This window comes from Larimichthys crocea, chromosome XI (genome assembly GCF_000972845.2).
Source record: "Larimichthys crocea isolate SSNF chromosome XI, L_crocea_2.0, whole genome shotgun sequence".
In the NCBI taxonomy this organism is placed as follows: domain Eukaryota; kingdom Metazoa; phylum Chordata; class Actinopteri; family Sciaenidae; genus Larimichthys; species Larimichthys crocea.
Window position 1 is genome coordinate 5,971,282 of NC_040021.1, and position 17,377 is coordinate 5,988,658.

At 44.0% G+C, this 17,377-nt stretch overlaps 1 protein-coding gene and 1 long non-coding RNA gene across 3 annotated transcripts in view; one reads left to right on the forward strand and one right to left on the reverse strand.

Moving 5' to 3' along the window:
* Window positions 1–17,377, reverse strand: part of susd6 (sushi domain containing 6) — a 30,517-nt gene that overhangs the window by 2,988 nt on the left and 10,152 nt on the right. For both annotated transcript variants that reach the window (XM_019261632.2, XM_019261633.2), the window contains exons 3-6: window positions 2,523–2,717; window positions 2,005–2,202; window positions 1,735–1,873; window positions 168–652 (exon numbers count right to left, since the gene is read on the reverse strand). In XM_019261632.2, coding sequence (XP_019117177.1) covers window positions 168–652; window positions 1,735–1,873; window positions 2,005–2,202; window positions 2,523–2,717 — 1,017 coding nt within the window. The remainder of the gene's footprint in view (window positions 1–167; window positions 653–1,734; window positions 1,874–2,004; window positions 2,203–2,522; window positions 2,718–17,377) is intronic.
* On the forward strand, window positions 621–1,533 carry LOC113746822 (uncharacterized). The gene is made up of 2 exons (XR_003463141.1): window positions 621–760; window positions 793–1,533. It is a non-coding gene; the product is annotated as an uncharacterized LOC113746822 (long non-coding RNA).

Here is a 17,377-nt window from a genome sequence, read left to right on the forward strand (position 1 = left end):
CACAGTGTGTTCACTGCATATTGTCTAAATAAGATGAGTAAATTTCACTGCAGAAATGTGTGAGAAGATGTGTTTTGTCTACGCGAGTCTAGATAATAATATTAGTATTGGTCTGGCTCTCCTTGTTATGGAGTAATTGTGTGGAGGAACAGACAGTCTCCTCTCACCATCAGAGAAATCATCCGTAGAGGTGACAGAAAGCAGACTGTGCTGGTCGCTACTCTCAGAGTCTCTACGAAGCGGTAGGGGGCCTGCGCATGCACCCCCAGGGTGCTCTCTAGCCCATGATGATGAAGAGGAGGAGGAGGAGGAAGAGGGGGCCTGATGAACCAGCACCGTCTCTGCGTGACGGCGGGAGGAATAGGATGATGAAGAGGAGGACGTGGATGGGAGACAGAAGTCTAAGTCTCTGTGGTGACGGGTTCTGCTGGGGCCTGCTTGGCCTCCCGTGGCTCCCTGCGGGAGGCCCTCAGAGAGCACGATCGGGACTCGAGACTCTGGAGGAGCCGCGGGGGGCGGCGGAGAAGGAGGAGGACCCGAAGCGCTGCAGGGTCCACTGCTTCCATATACAGCCTCTTCGTATGAGGGCAGCGTCACCTGGACGCCCTCCACCATGATGGAGCTAGGCTGGCCTGAGACTCCCTGCTCCCTCCTGATGGACAGACAGATGAAGACAGAGTGAGACAGACAAAAAGATCAGTGTGGACAAGGTGTGGCACGACACCAGGCTCAGGTTGTTGGGCACGGTGCAGTCCTGTGTGTTGCACGCTGCAGTCCAACCTCTGAGTAGAGGTGATTAGTGTTGACTGTACAATCCCTTTATAGCAGGCAGCACTAAGCCCTCAGGCCTACTACACAATCAACATGAGTGCCAATGAGCATTAGATCGAATCATTCTGGCCTTTTTATCACAGAGCTGCAGCACAGGCATGTGTGCGAGGAGATTAACTCCTCTTTCATACTTTCACTTTCATTTCTCAACTATTTGAGACATGTGAACTTGTAAAACTGGTTGCCGGGTCTCATGCAAATTTAGGCAACTAGTTTCAACCAAGACTTCTGAGTAATAGTCCACTGGGAGGTTTTAACAGCAACAATCTGCTGTGTTACTTTGTGACATAATGAGAGGTGGTGTAAAGGGCAGCGTTCTTCCAAAGCAAACAGAAATAAAGCTTTCAAGAGTTTCGGCCAAACACAGAAAGACTGATTTTTAAAAAAAAATATATACTTCTCAGTGAAGCCAAGTAGAAACAAAACACTCACAGAGCAACAGAGACTGAAGCATAATATTTTATTGAACTATTGTATTTATGTGATCTTGGGGAACTGTCAACTTCCAGAGGAACAACTTTATGAATGCCATTAAGGCAAACAATGCAACAAGTCACGAGGATCAGAGCGTCTCGTGGAAATGACAACAGGGTTGTGTATAAAGGTCACTACAGATCAACTTCAGACATACACACTAAGTAAATTATTTTGTAAAGATATGCTTTGTAACTATGATGTTCAAGGTGGCTGAAACAAAAAAAATTGAAATGTTATCATAAGAGAACTGATTAGCCAAAACTATCGGAATAAAATCTGGGATGTTGGAAACTAGATTCTGTCTTTAGTCACAAACAGCAGCACTAATAAGCGCCGGTATGAGATGGAGACGAATGGTGTCAGCACTAAACAGTTATTATACCTGGGGATCATCAATTCATTTGACTGTGTGTGTGTATGTCTTACCTGCTGTGATGGAAGGACTTGAGTTTGGGCTGTACAAGAACAAACAGCACCACTAAAAGCAGGATGAGTGCCACAGAACTGGCTGTAGACGCCACAATAGACAGAGCTGGTATACCCAGCGGAGAGCTTGGCTCCTTGTCTGAGGGGCAGAGGAGAAGAAAGGCAGAGAGGAATGAGAGGAAGCGAAAATGTGGTTCACAGGTGTTGATTTACATCTCCTGACACGGCCGTGATTGAACACAGAGAAGTAAAAGTTAGCCGGGGGTTAACCTTGTCCTGTCAGTCGGCAGCTGATCTGCATGGGGCTGTCCCACTCGCCGTTCTGGCAGGTGAGGAACTTGTAGTCGCCCTTCAGAGCGTAGCCCTCGTCACAGAAGTACTCGATGACAGTCTTCTGGGTGAGGCGGTGGCAGGGAGACGGGTGACAGCGGTAGCCCCCGTTCTCTGGTTCAGTCGGGGGCGAACACACTGTGAAGCGAATAGAGACTTTTAAGAATCGTGGCTGTTGTGTTTGCCTTTATTTCTCCCCGTGGTCATGTCTGTGCTCTAAAATGGTTCCCTGCTGACTCTCAAGGACAATCCTCTACTCACTATTGGTGTCATGAAACTGTGAGAAATGGAACTGATGTGATATTTTAGTTCTGATGCAGTCATGCGTGTCAAGGGCACATACTCTGACGCACGTGCTCAACCACAGAAGTTGACAAAATTGAGTGAAAACCCCCTCCTGTTGTGATCATTTAGGTCTGAATGAGTGAATGAATTCTTCTCTTGTGAGTCTTGCTCACCGTTGCTTCTGATGCAGCGCGGAGGTTGATGGGACCAGGCTCCGGAGCTGGTGCAAATGATGCTGGTGGGTCCATCTGCGGTGTATCCAGGCCCACAACCATAAGCCAGCAGGGTGCCCGGAGGAAAAGAGCCCCGGTTAGCTTCGGTCTGGTTCAGCAGGTCTCCGTGCTGCACGCCGGGTGGCCGCGCACAACCTAAGGACGCAGAAACAAGTGAAGAGAAGGAGAATTAGTTGGCTTGCTTGAAGGCTTGAATGATAAAAGCTCTTAAGGGTTTGCTTTCTTAACAGGAAAAAAAGTAAAATGTGAAGCTTCTTTCCTCCGGCTCTAGGCTGGAACATCATTTACTGCTTACGTAAGGAGCTACCAGCTTCAGGCCAGCAGCCAAATTGAGATCCTGAACCATATTTTTAATAATGTAAGGTAACGAGGTAATTACAAAGTGTGCAAGTAAACTTAATAATTAGAGTTTGCCTGTAGACAGGATATGTAATCTTAATTTTCAATTTATAAAAGGGATTCATGTATTACAGGGCTGCTGGGGATTCTTCAAAGGAGAATATATATCAAATAAATAGTATTTTCCTAAGTATATCACTAATGGTGCTTGTTTTGGCTTGCTCCATCACAACCTCGGTAACGGTTTTCCAGCGACTCTAAGATTTGAGCATGTGGTGCTGCTGGAATATTGTGCTGTTCTATCATTACTCTGACACAAACTGTCGGCTGGGTCTCCTCTGCAGGCAGCTGCCACTGGGTCAAACAACTTTTCACGGGGAAACTCTGTCAAGTTGACAGGTCGAGCTGATAATTAAAGCTCAGAGGTATTGTTACTCGAAACTAGGCTGCATTTTACACAGGCGGAGGGGAGAAGCACTGCATCAACATGACATGTTAGGTGGAGACAGCCACGCTGCGCCGTACAGAGAATACCTCCGAGTGGCTCCGGTGGATTAAAATGTCACAAAGAGCTTCATACAGATCTAATTTCTCTCGATTATCTCTTGCTCATTAAACTGTCTTCGTGCTATACGGCAGCACTGGGTCCATCTGTCTGATGGTGAGACAGGATCTTTAGCAGGGCTCATTTACTTGGCTCTAATGACAAGACTCGAAGCTCTAAGCCAGCCAATAAAGACGGGATGAGGCAGAAGAGCTGAAGTTAATTGTGCTTTGATCCACCTTGTCATGCTCCATCTATGATGCTGCAGTGTCAGCATCAGCTCCTTGTATATGAGTTTGTGCTTTATCGCAGTATGAGAGTGAATTATCTGCATCTGCGCTCGACTCCCGCAGCTCCAAACACACCGTCCGCACACAGACTCATGTTGATGTACCCACATTTGGAGCAGCAATCTGGCGAGAGCAGAGCGTCTAAATCCAGCAGATCTGACACGACATCGCAACACCTGTGTAAACGCAGACGTGACAGTAGGAGGCTGACTTTACTTTCAGTATTACTCATCTCAAGAACAGATAAAGTTCAGTGGAAGCCATCGGTACGGGCGTATCTATTTAATTACTACAGATCTGGCTCATTCCTGAAGTGGTTACACAAGAATCTGGGCTTGGCTTCAGTGGAAATATTTCCAACACTTAAAACCCATCTGGGAATTTTCATAGAAATCCAATCTGCCATAATAAGTGAGAGGATTTGAGCGTTTTAGCTGTACATCTTATCTATTTGATTTATTAAGTGGCATTATAAAATGTGCAGTGATTTTCCTCGCAAGCAAGACATAAGTAAATAAAAAAACAAACACCCTCACGACAAAAAAACATTAATAACATGCCAACGACGCTAATCGCCATATGGCTCATTATTTCATCCTCGGTCTGAGTATTTATTGAACATATTAGCCACGGTCTATTGCAGGGGGCCTTATCGCTTGCTTGATACAAACAAACACACCTTTGTTTTGCCTCGGTGTGTGTTCAGAGATTGAAAGAGAGACTCTTTCCACAGCAGTGCCTCGAACATCCTATAATCTCCGGGGAGAAACGTCGCTCTAAAGTGGCAGCGCAAGATTAAATGCAAACACTCAAATGCGCCTACTCAACAACAACAAACACACACAAACACAAACACACACAGAGAAAAAGTCAACACCCCCCCCAAACAAAGACACTCCCAGGGCCGAGTTGTGTGATACAAAAGGAGGGGTGTGTTATTGAATTCAGCTGGGGACAGATTTAGCGTGTTTGTGTGCTCAGGAAGTGCCAACACTGCTTTACCACAAGTAAACTAGAACAACTACAACTCTACAAGTTCTGCAGTCAAACTTCCCGAGATAATCTGCTACAGGACTAAAATGAATCAGTATTTTTTTATTACTAATTAATCTGACGATTATCTTTTCGAATAATCAATTCAACATTCAGTCTATAAAATGTTAGAAAATTGTGAAAAACAGCCAGAAGTTAGGGTGACATCATCAAATGATTTATCATTTTTTAATTATTATTTAATCTTTATTGTTTGACCAACAGTCCAAACCAAAAGCTATTTCATTAATGATCATATAAGATTGAATGAATGAATAAAGGACTTACATTATTTTTCATTAAAACAAGTTCAAGTTCTTTAAAAAAACTAAATGAAAGCACAGAGTTACAGTTTCTATGATTCAGTGATTTAGCTTGTTACGTGGAGAGCCACACATGCAGTCCAAGGTTCTGTATCGATTAGCCTGCCACAACAAATGCTCTCAGTTCAACATCTCAAACACGAGCTTTAAAGGTTTAATACAACAAACATGTGAAGTGTGTGTGTCCGCAGCTCGCACATGCAGAAACACTATCCGCACACACACGCATGTTTCAGGATGCCATCTGACACCGTGACCTGAGCAGTTGTTCTGCAGAGCTGCTTCAGGGGCGACTAAAAGGCTCTCCGAGGAGGAGATGGTGTTAATGGAGGTGGTAAAGGTGATGAATTGATGATGACCCCAGGCTGCGAGGCAGTGGGGACAAAAAGGCCGCAGGGAGCAGTTTAGGACAATAGCCCGTGGCCAAAGGCCTCTGTTATGATCTTTTGTGGTGCACTGTGAGGCCGTTAAATCCACTGCAGAAGACAGATTAGAGTTAACGGCATTCATCAACGTTTGATTTTGAATTGCTTCCTTATCTGCAAGACTGTCTCAGGAGTAAATTAATGTGCATATTTAAGTATTCATTCATATAAAAAGACAAAACGGCAGTGTTTTTAAATTCCCCAAACCGTGCTGCGTATTTAAAACACCGGGCCTTGCCTGTATCTAACAAGGGCTTCCTCACATGTTCAGATCAAAGTACACACTGTATTTAAACTGCTTGATAAAAATAATGAGCAGGGAAACACTAAGACTGATGCAACATAATCTGGCTTCAGCTCAAAAAAGGAACATGTTCCTCGTCAGCTGCGAAATTTAAATACAAAATAAGACAAGCTATTTTTTCCTGGTAGATTTAAGCAGTAGACACGGTTATATCTATAAAGGAACTCCCCAGCTTTGCTAAGGGCTTAGTTGAGTGGTAAGAAACAGTTACAGTGTCAGGCTTAAACCCAGCTGAGGGTTAATTCTTACAGAGAGAGATCAGGACAACGAGGTCAGCGGAGTCAGGTCAGTTGAAACGAACCGTGAAGCCAATAAAAATGTTCATTTTGAAACTCTTTTTAGAAGTGCAACAAACCAGGCTCTAAATCTCATGCCAGGAAAAGCTTGCGTTGCCCGTACAAAACGGGCCAGTTCCACCGACTGAGTTTTCCAAGTGTCATTTGCATCTACTGCTCTTACAGCACACTGGCTGTGTGGTTAGATGGTATTAAAAAAAAAAAAAGGATCAGCTACAAGCCTTTACCTGCCATCAAACACTTAGAGCTAATGTGCAGCATGTGCCAACATAGCAACGTTGCTTAATGTCAATTTCACACTCACAAGAACAACACGACACAAATGATAATAATGCTGCTTTAACCCTGACACTCTAACTCTAAACTCTAAACCATGGACATCAGTGAATCTGTAAGTTACTATGTTATTACGCTGTTTTCTATGAACTGAACTTAAACAAACTAAAGATCTTTGGGTTTTATACACTTGGTTGGAGATATGATTAACCTATTCCAAGATACTAAGCAGCAGATTGATTGAAATAATCTGCAGCCCAATACTGTATATTGCATATTAGTAGGAACTAACAACACAGGCCCAAATATGGATTGGATATGCATAACTGCACACAGAGACTTTCCCTGCACACTACATCCCCTGAGAATAGAACAACTCATATCCATGTCAGCTTAAAGAAAGGAAATGAAGACAAAATATAGAAAGATAAAGAACTGTCAAAAAAAGTGGTTGTTAAACTTGGAGCGGTGGAGAATTTTTGACTTCAACTCACTCTCCCACGAGGATTATACTTGTCAAAAGAAGTCAGAGCCCTACCATAGGAACATAAATATATTCGACATCAAAAAAACTGGCCACTACTTTTGCAAATTACCAGGAAAGAGAAAGGGGTTACACAAGTAGTGACTGAGAACTGGAAAAGAAAAGATACTGACGGGAAAAGGTACTCATCATCAGACAAACAAGCAGGGAGAGAGAGAAGGAGGGAGGGGAGACGGAGAGATAGAGAGAGAGAACACAGAAAAAAAATGTCAGCATCATGGAGTGCTGTGGCTCTGAGCAATTACAAGCCAAAAAGAGACATGTCGTGGCAGGTTGACCGACAGTGCTGTGTGCGAGGGAGCGGCTCCGTACAGCAACAATGGGAAGAGCAGGCAGTTACAGTACATACCACACTGTGGGTTGGGGTAGTGCAAATGGAGAGACTCTGTCAAAGGAAAGAATGAACGCCGGTTCAGTGTCCAGAGACGGTAGAGTGGTGAAGATATACAACCTTACTGTCACTCCCTTTTCCATTGCCCTCTCTCAGACTGCCTCAGACTGAACATTGGCTTTGAAAACACACAGAAAAAATGATTAAAAGCACTCAGCAATGCCAGAGTAGATTTTTAAGCACGCCATGTTTTGTGCTCACGAGGAAGGGAATGAGTCACGGCTAAACGCAAGCTGTTCTCCCACTGGTCTGATGTTAGGAGTTTGCTCAATAGAACAGGCTTTTTGAGAAATTACGAAAACAATAATGACTAACATCGTTCGTCACGAGTGGCTTGTGAAAGCTACTGGAAAGAACGTGTAAGAAAAAAAGAACATACATAGTGTCATAGATCTTCCCATGTTTGCTTTCATATCCACTGAAGTGTTCAAGCTCTGGTCATATCCAGTTAAATAAAAACAGACGTATAAAAGAGGCTGAACTGTACGAAATATTCTGGACACGCAACTGGAACCTGGAGAGAGCTTAATTGCTAAAAGGTTGGAGAAACACTTCATGTAGTGGGAGGACTGGGCCAGGACAAAATACCCATGAGGATGATTGTTAATCCCGACATCCAGCGCCTTAAGGCAGAACCGGAGAGGACTTAGACCATGGGGGGCGTTAAAATCCCCTGCCTTGCTCTGAAGTGCCTACTTGGCTGTGAATATCTCCCTTTCTCCATCTGTTACTGATGGCACTCACCCGCTAAGAGCTGGTAGGTGGATTGAGGAAAACATGGGGGTGGGGGGGGGACGAGGGGTTTTAGCCCTCTTTGCCCAGGCAAATTAAAATTCTAATTATCCTCCATTACAAGCTGGGAGCGCTCTAAAGCAGATCAGATACTGATGACTTCTGTAACCAGCTGTTTGATCGCTCTATCGAACAATAGCCCATAAAAAGAGGGTGGGTGCGTTTTCCAGTGTGTGCGCATGTTCCCCTGTGTCCAGGGGAATCTCTGTGTGTGTGTGTGGGTGAAGGGGGATTGTGCGATGGATTAAGTCAAAGACCACGGGGATGATGATGCTCTCTTTAGCCTGGTAAATATGTTTTCGTTCCTTTGTTGGCTTATCTTCAAGTCCTCTGTTTTTGTTGTTTATCGCCGTGCTGTCGTCATTTTTTGGGCCAAGGGTGTTTTTGTTGTTTGTCACGTTTCACTCCCTCTCCCGCTAATCCACAAGGATTTTATATCCAAGCTGCTGATGTTAGAGTGTCGTACGGTGCAAGTCCACGATGGGTTAGTGCTCGAATTAAAAGAAAGCTCTCGCAAGTCATTTCCGCCACTGGTGGATACTATTTGCTCAAGTGTATTTTATTCTTTCCTTTATTGAACGGCTGACAGTTGAAGACAGAAAACATGAGGAGATGAAGACAGAGGGGAATGACATGTAACAAAAGGTCCCTGAACTGCCATGTTTCTACAGTAGCCCAGAATGGACAAAACCAAAACACCACCACAAAACCAATCATACAGTTTAAAAAACACCTCTCTAAAACAGTTTCAACAAAAACTGTTGGCTGGCTTCCATAGTTTTAACTAGGTGTGCCTAATTAACTGGCAACTGTGTGTATGTATCATACTGTAAAAGTCTTTGGATGTTCATACCTACCCCTTAATAATATGTACATATGTACTTTACTGCTTTTTGCACTTACGGTTAGATGCTAAACTGCATTTTGTCCTCTCAGTCTGATCTAATATGTGCTAGTATAACGCTGGCATCGTTTTTAGGGTTGATGATTACTTTCATTATTGATTTTATAAACATTTATTTGTGTAAAAATAAAGAGGAAAGCAGAAAATCCACATATTTGCAAAGCTGGAAGCAGATTAATCAGTTCATTATTTCAGCTCTAATAATTTTACTAACAGTCTGTTTGAAACTTTCAGTCTCCCGAGTCCTAAAACTCAAGATCTCTCATCGTATGCTTCCTGCACTCGCTTTCAGTGTTTCACAAATACACACGCACACATTGCAGATGAGCTTTCAGTGGGAGACACTTCACACAGTATGAGATGACACGACTGCACGCTGACCCGGGTAGGTGACACGGGATTGTAACGTAGGATGCTTAATGTCTGGGTAAGCGATACTAGCAGTGTCATGTTCTTATGTGAGGGAGTGAGAAGTCGTAACGCTGTAACACTGTGGCACGCAAACACACACATGCACATACAGCCCCACTTATTTCTGCTTTCATATTCTGTCCGCTCATAACAGCTGGGCCCTGACTCAAAGAAAACTAAAGCAGATTTTGGCGAACAAGAGAAAAGATTGTGGGAAAAAAAATCTGCGAATAAAAGGTGGACTTGTATTACTGTAGGGCAGAAAGAATGCAGAACAAAGCTGAGACCTTAAACCATTTTTTTTTCTCTTCCAAAAAAAAGTGCTGTTGTTCCATCTCCGGGGCCTCTGGGGGAAGGTGGAGGGACCCAACTGTGGAGGACGGAGGAGGGGAGGAGGAGACGGAGGAGGATGAAGAACAGGCAGGCAGTGTGAGGGAGGTGCCGACACTTTTATACAAAAGCCTGAGTGCAGATACAGGCGGACAGTTCACTCACTATGCAAGTGTAGGTTGCGAGTGTCCCAGGGCGCCTCTGTAAACAGCAGGTTTGTTTTTGCTCGCTGACATCCGATCTGTGTTGTGAATATGTGTGTGTGTGTGTGAATGGTCAAAGGTATGAATCTGAGTGTCAGCGAGCACTCATTTCATCACCACACACACACACACACTCCTGAAAAAGGCCAACCAGTGTCCATATTGTACACAAGTGCCAAAGCTAACAGTGTCATTTCTACAGTAAACAGGAAATCTGCCAGAAAACATGAGTCACAGGCTTCTAGGAGAGCATTTCCAGAGAACTTAGCGGTCTACGTGTGACATCTCTTCCTGCAGCTGCAGAGCACAGAAACAAAACGCACATGCTGCATACACCCAGGGTGAAGGAAGTCTCTTAACAGACAGACACATCCTCCCATCTCCCCCACCCATTCCTCCCCTGCTGTTACAATGCATTTAGCAAGCCACGTGTGCTACTATTACACCCCATTGTCCCCGCTCACTAAAGGGATGCGGCACGGTGGATGATTTAAGCGGCGTGCCTCTGAAAAGGACAACAGACAACTTTGCATTTGAAGGGTTAAATATGCATGTGAGGCCAAAGTGGGTGAGGGTGAGAGGGGAGGGGGGGAAACACCATTGTGTGACCCTCTTTCCAACCTCAAGATACAAACACACACACACACACACATACGAGCACTCTCTGCCCTCGAGTAACAGATGGGAGGATGTAAGCGAATGCGAACAGTGAGCTCCCCCCGTCTCTCTTCTATCACCCTCGCTGCTGAGGACAGCTGGGAGGCAGACATTCCTTCTTCTCAGCTTTCAGAGGAAAACAAAAGAGTGTGTAGGACCCCTCCTACACACACGTGCATGTGTTCAGACACCCCCCCCCAAAAAAAAAAAACTGTCAATGCAACTGTGGGCTGATCATATTTCAGCAGTCTGGGCCTGCATGCCTGCCAGCCAGCAGAGGTATGAGTGCTGAGCCTGGAACATTTGTTGAAGGTGAAAGTCAGGGAGATAATCCGAACCCGGCGTACCAGCACTGGCATGCTGATATGTTGGTAGTACTAGCGAGGTGAGGTTACGTCTGTTGAGAGCTGCTATATTATGCAAAGCTCAGCCTGCACTGTTTTCTTTCCTACCGGCACGTTTGACTCGTTTGGGGTTCACCGAGGTAGGACAGCACGTACTGTACAGACGACACAGCAGCCGCGAGGAGAACTTTAACTGGAGCAGTCGTATAAATATAATTGTTTATTTCTGCCACATGGTTACAGTGGATAGGATATAAGTATGCAGGGAGGTAGAAAAGGTAACATTAAAAGGCTGAGGTGGTGTCGCATGCTTGTGCGTTACATCTCCAGTGATTTAACAATGCGGTCACTGTTACAGCACGAGTACATCATCGCCCTAATGAAGCCCAACTGAGCTTTGACACAGCAACTGCTCTCGCGAGTAACCAAGAGGGTGATCAAATGGCACCAAGTGTATAACCTCTTAACACATGCTCCGCCGAGAGGAGTGGTATGCCGTTTGTTGTCGGCGTGTCCACGGTGTTCTTCATAACAGCGGGTTAGTAGCAGATTTCTGTACTAAGAACTGAAGCTGCCATCGAACCATAATCATAAAGGTGAAGTTGATTAAAGGACATGCTTGCCAAAAAGTAACTGCAGACACTGCGAGCCTGCTTACACTGTTGTAAATATCATCTAAGGCTGCTAGTGAAGTTGCCATGGGGACAATCTAGGCATTTTTTATTTTGATAGATCGTATCAGCTATATGTTTCAAGCTTGATGGCTATAACATAAGCATGTGAACAGTTGAGCACACAAAATAAATAAACAGGAGCAAGCAATAAAGTATGATCAACATGTCAGAGGCTGATAGAATAAATCCCATGGACCCGTGTAGTTGCTGGTATCACAATGTGAGGTCTACTGAAAAGAGCCGGCATACCTGTTTTTGTCAGAGAACAAAACATTCCCAAGAACAGACATCAAACCTCCGGGCAACTATCCATTAGCCTGGAGTAAAAGCCATGAAAAACTGTCAAGGTAAGTTTCATTCTTAGTCAGTTCGAATTTTGAACTATGAACATTTTCATTCAGATAGTCATCACAGCTGGATAACACTGAATTCAAAGTAATACATAAAAAAATAATACTAAAGCCTTACAATTCTGCAAGACAAATCTAGACAGGTAGACACAGTCAGAAATATTAGATGGGAGAAATTTCATTGTCAGTGGGAAGTCTAGAGTGAGAGTTACCAACAAACTACTGTTTATAATCATGAAGACGATACAAAGTACTGTTTATATTGCTGGCTTAGGCCTCCGACACAGCAAACAGTTTGTGGACGCAAACACAAGATATGAAACTCATCCAAAGCCCGGACGGGCCTGCCGCCAGCATGAAGAGCACAGTAACATCACTTACACTCCTCTGTAACATGTAGCGCACCACAAGAAACAACAGGCGATATTCTTATTCACTCATTCACACGTACTTAAATAAATGTAACTCAAAAGTCATCAAACACGTCACAGGTTTAATGTTATTTTCAAACCGTGGAAAGTAAATCATAAATAATTCAGTTTGTGACTCAGGCTCGAGTGACATTTACAGTTGATGATGACGACGACGACTTCAGCCCACGCATACAAACACAAGCTGTTAAAGATAACGTGTTTTTAAAAAAAGTTTAGCCTATCAACAACAAATAATCTCAGATTAAGCCACCAATTTAAAAGATGATAGCGTGTGATGGCCATTTGTCATTATTTTTAAACCAAATACATAATCAAAGATGATATAGATTAAGATACAGAAAGACACACACGTGTCTCATAAATCCTGACACAATTATCCAAATGGACTCCAGTGAAGCCCACGCAAAGGCCTTTGCCATTTGGCTGTTGTTTGTCACAGAGAGCTGTTTACAGATGATGTAATAGGGACAGAGGGCATTAGAGTGGAGCTAAGCCAACTGGCTACTAAACATCTCAACACTCCATCTAATGGACTGATTACAGTTTGAGGGACAGGACTAGACAGAAAAAAAAAAAAACAGGAAATAATGACAAGCAGTCAGGAAATATTTAACGTTAATTGGGACATCCTGTGTGCTAAAATGAGACCAAAGCATGTACCATGTAGTCATGTCAGCTAAAACTACATTTCAGCTGTGTCATGATGGTGGTGTAGAAGCTAGGGAGGTCATGCTTTCAAGTGCAAACGGTTCAGGTCTACGAGTCAGCAACTACGCACAAAACTGTGTCTTCAAAGGGTGTTTAGGCATTAAACAGCTCCATGGGTGGTGCTCTGAACCTTTGCTCTGGAGGGACATTGAATTGAGTGTCATCCACTCTCTTCATCTCGTTTATAATCTCAATTAAACAACTGCTAAAGCAGAAATGGCCCACAAAAGGCAGCGGTGATGCAGTCAGTTAAAGAGAAACAGCTGTACGCCACCTCCACCCATGACAACAAGCAACACAAATGCTGCAGGATAGCACATGCAGAGCCCAGGCCTTCCCCTCAGCTCAATATCAGTGAGTCTATCAGATCATGTGGTTTGCTTTATTTTTCTGCCTGAGATCGGCTATGCACTATAGGTTATTTATTTAGCAAGTAAACTAGTAGAGAGCTCCTGACAAAGCTAAACTTGGACTAAAGCTAAAAGCTGAATCAACAGATTAAGGGCTCGTGCCTGATGCAGTACAGCACTGCCCCATTTCCAGCTACAGCTTGTTGAAGCATGACCATATGCGTTTCCACTCTGTACCCCCACTGCAGATTCCCAGCAGGTGACAACCGCACTGACCGCTGATATTTTGGTCCGAACATGACGGTGGCCGCTCTTAACTGAGCTGCTGTTACTACTGATGGTCATGCAGGCTCCTAAAGAGAAACCGCCAAGAGAAAACGTCTTGTTATATCTAGATGTCGGTAATTTAGTAGCTGCTGTATAACTCAAGAGCAACGTTAGAGTTTCTGTGGCTTGGACTTGTAATTGCCGTTTTAAGATAGTGTTAATGCAAGCCAAACATTTACTGCTGCTTCACACTGAAAGCCTAGAGACCTCCAGAAAGCTTTATGGTGAAGCAGCTACAGGAAGTTTATTCTATAGGTTTTAGACTGTAGCTGACAATGACACATTCACAGAAAAGTTGATTAATATGAGTTTATAAAAATAAATACATTCGTCACCAAGGTTAGCAAGCAACCCCTTAATCTACAAGCACGATATGGGTGTGTTTGTGCGATTTGTGTGAGTGAGTCAGTTTTCTGCTTCAAAATGTCCTGATTATGTTGTGGAAAAATGGTTGAAAGCCACAGAAAACTGGTTAGCTCATTCGACCCCAAGTCTTTAACTTGTCATCGAGATATAATCTTTTACCCTTCTGTGCCGATTGCACAGAGAAAAACAGTTCATGCGGTACGCGCGTCATGAGCTCTGACAGGGGTTGCTCACAGTCTGTCGAGGCGTGGATATCTCAACTGTTGGCAAACTCAGCGTATGTGTGTAGGATGTTTGGGGCCCTATGTGTAAGCTGATGAACTTGCTCGAACAGGATGTTGCTGTTGACTAACGGTGTAATGACAAAAAAAAAAAAAACAAAAAAAAAAAAAAAAAAAAAAAAAAAAATCAGCCCACACTGTTTCAGTGGGCCTGAAAATCACACATCAAAGAGTAGGTAAGAGAGTGTTGAAAAAAAAAAAAAGACAGACAGACAATGAAAATGGGAGAGAGAACAGAGAAAGTCAAAAAGGAGAGAGATATATATGACAGCTTGGCAACACAAAAAAAAATGCATGTCTTGCATTTTTTGGAGAAAAAAAAAAGTACAACGATGGTCAAAAACAGAATGAAAGCAACAGAAAGACTAAAGGAAAAGAATGAATTAAAAAAAAAGTGAAAGAAAGAACAGAAGCAACAGAAGACAGGAGAGACTGGGGGATATATTTAGCAGCTCATTAGTCAGAGATGTCCTCTACTCAGCAGGCTGGTCCCTCAGATGAGGCCCTTTGGAAATCATTATGACTGCCTGCTGCTTCAGACAGCCACACACATTTTCACTGGAAAACAATTTACAAACTGCCTCTCCTCTCTCCGGCTTTAATGTAGCTTCAAAATAGTCTTCAGGTTCAGGAGAGGGGCCCGAAAACAAAGCTTTGAACAAGGCAAAGCAGCATGCTGATTTCAATAGTACCTGCGTGGGTTTTCACATTACAACCACTGCATTGGCATGGAAAATAACCAACAGGAGCTTGGTTATATATGCAGCGACATATATATATTTCTATATATATATGAACTTATTTTGTATGTTATCAGATTTGACCGCTGGTGTACCTGGTGCTGCCGGTGCCACCACTCCCTTGCTTCGACATTCATTAACCTTTACTACACAGCAACTGTCACCAGGGGAGAAATAACAAGATGGTAGCCAGCACAATGTGCGGACAAAACTGAGGCATCCTACGATGAGCTCAGTGTTAGAAGGCGAAGTGGCAACAATAATCCTAGCCTTCTGGGATCTAATGGACCTGTGCCTGGTCAACTATTTAAAATGAATGAAATGGACTTGCACGGTCCTGTCTGCACTGCGGTATCTGTTTCTCTGGAGTTTTTTTTTTTCTTCTTTCCTTTTTGTCTGGCGAGACGTTTAAAGTTTCCCTTAAGGGCTTGATTGGGTGGGAGAGCTGTTAAACGACACAGGGTGAGAGCAGAGAGTGATGGCTCAAGTGATAAACACACAGGTAATGAAAGAGAAAGGCGGCTGATGGATTGGACCAGACTGCCTCTAATGGGCTCTGGTCTCACCTGGCTAACAGCTGAAGCCCCAAAGAGAACGAGAGAGAGAGAGATATAAGAGCAGCAGCATCATAGAAAAGGGGGATGTGCTGTGCTCAATACACTCAGTCAGAGTCTCTCTCTCTCACACACGCACACACAACCACACACACAGTGAGTTAGCAGTCCTAATTGCAGACTGGTGATCTAGTGGAGCAGCAGCTTGGTGTGGTTGGGTCTGTGGCTTCCAACACCCCCCTAAAAGCCCTCTTTGTTCTCACATTTCAGAAAGGAGCCAGTAGCCAACCTATTGCTTTACTCCTGCCAGCCTGCAAACCGCCTTGCTAACAGGACTTCAGGGGACTATTCTGAACAGTTAATTGCACAGGGCCTATTGTTTCCCCCTCCCCTCGGGCTACACTGTTTGTAAACCCAGCCGATCTTGCAAACTTCTGGTGAGGGGGGCCAGTGTGCACACAAACCTTTTTTCGCACACACAGAAAGCAACAAGTTTCAAAGACTACAGCTGTTTGAAGACGCCAGAAGTAGGGCATGGCTCATTCAGATATTTTCCTCTGTGGTCAGAGCAGTGACGCTATCCTAGCCGCTAGAGTCGACTCTGTTATTAAAGAGAAAAAGGGAGTCGTCAAAGCCTTTTTTTTCCTTGAGCAACTCGGCTTTCCAGAAAACATCCTCATATCCTTACACGCTGATGCAAGACCTGCCAGAACAAAAAAAGGAATGTCCGTGAAATAGGCCTTCGTCAGGTGGAGAAAAATGTGTATTCAACTCGAGCCAAGAATGGACAACAATCGATTGTCAAAAACAAACACAAATCTCAGAGGAAATTACAAAGGCAGCCCTTGCTCCTTCTCTTTCACCTCTCGAGCTTTTCTTTACCCTGTGACTCTAGCCCTCTTCCAGGCCCGGGGAAAGTCATTTCCCGTTCTCACACATGAGCGTACATAACCGTCACAGCCATGCAGAGCACACAGCGGGCCTGTTTGTGGGAGACTTCTGGTCCTCGCTGGCACTTTCCTGTAAAGCTTTAATTCAACTTCAGAACACAATGGGCTTTTAGAGGGCATCGTTTATCTATTTAAGTGGACCCACAAGGATGGTCTGAGTCTTTTGGCCTTCTGTCCGAACAGAAAACACGGCATGCGATCATGTGAATAGACCCTTTGGCTCTCTCTTTAGTTCCCATGTTTTCTCTCTCAGTTCTGAGTCACTGTCTAAGTCCACTTCCTCTGAAACAAACCACAAAGGCTCATTGTAAGGAATAGACACCATATTAGGAGCTGAGCTCTATGCAGCAAACATTAATGGGATGTCAGGAAGACTCGGAGAAGACATGAAACAAGCGATATTTACACCGTGCCCTGAAAATCCTCCACAATACCAAAGAAGCTGCTTTGTTGCTGTGTTTGTTTACTGGCACCCTGCTTGAATGCAGAGGATGTTTTGTTTAGCATGTTGCTACTTTTGGAAGAATGTCCTGAATCACAAACACAAAACATAAATCATACACAGTAATCACAAACAGAAAATTTGAGGGAGCCATTTACGTTAGCTCAGCAGATACCCTGCTGGTAATCTTGTTTACACTAAACAGCTGAACGAC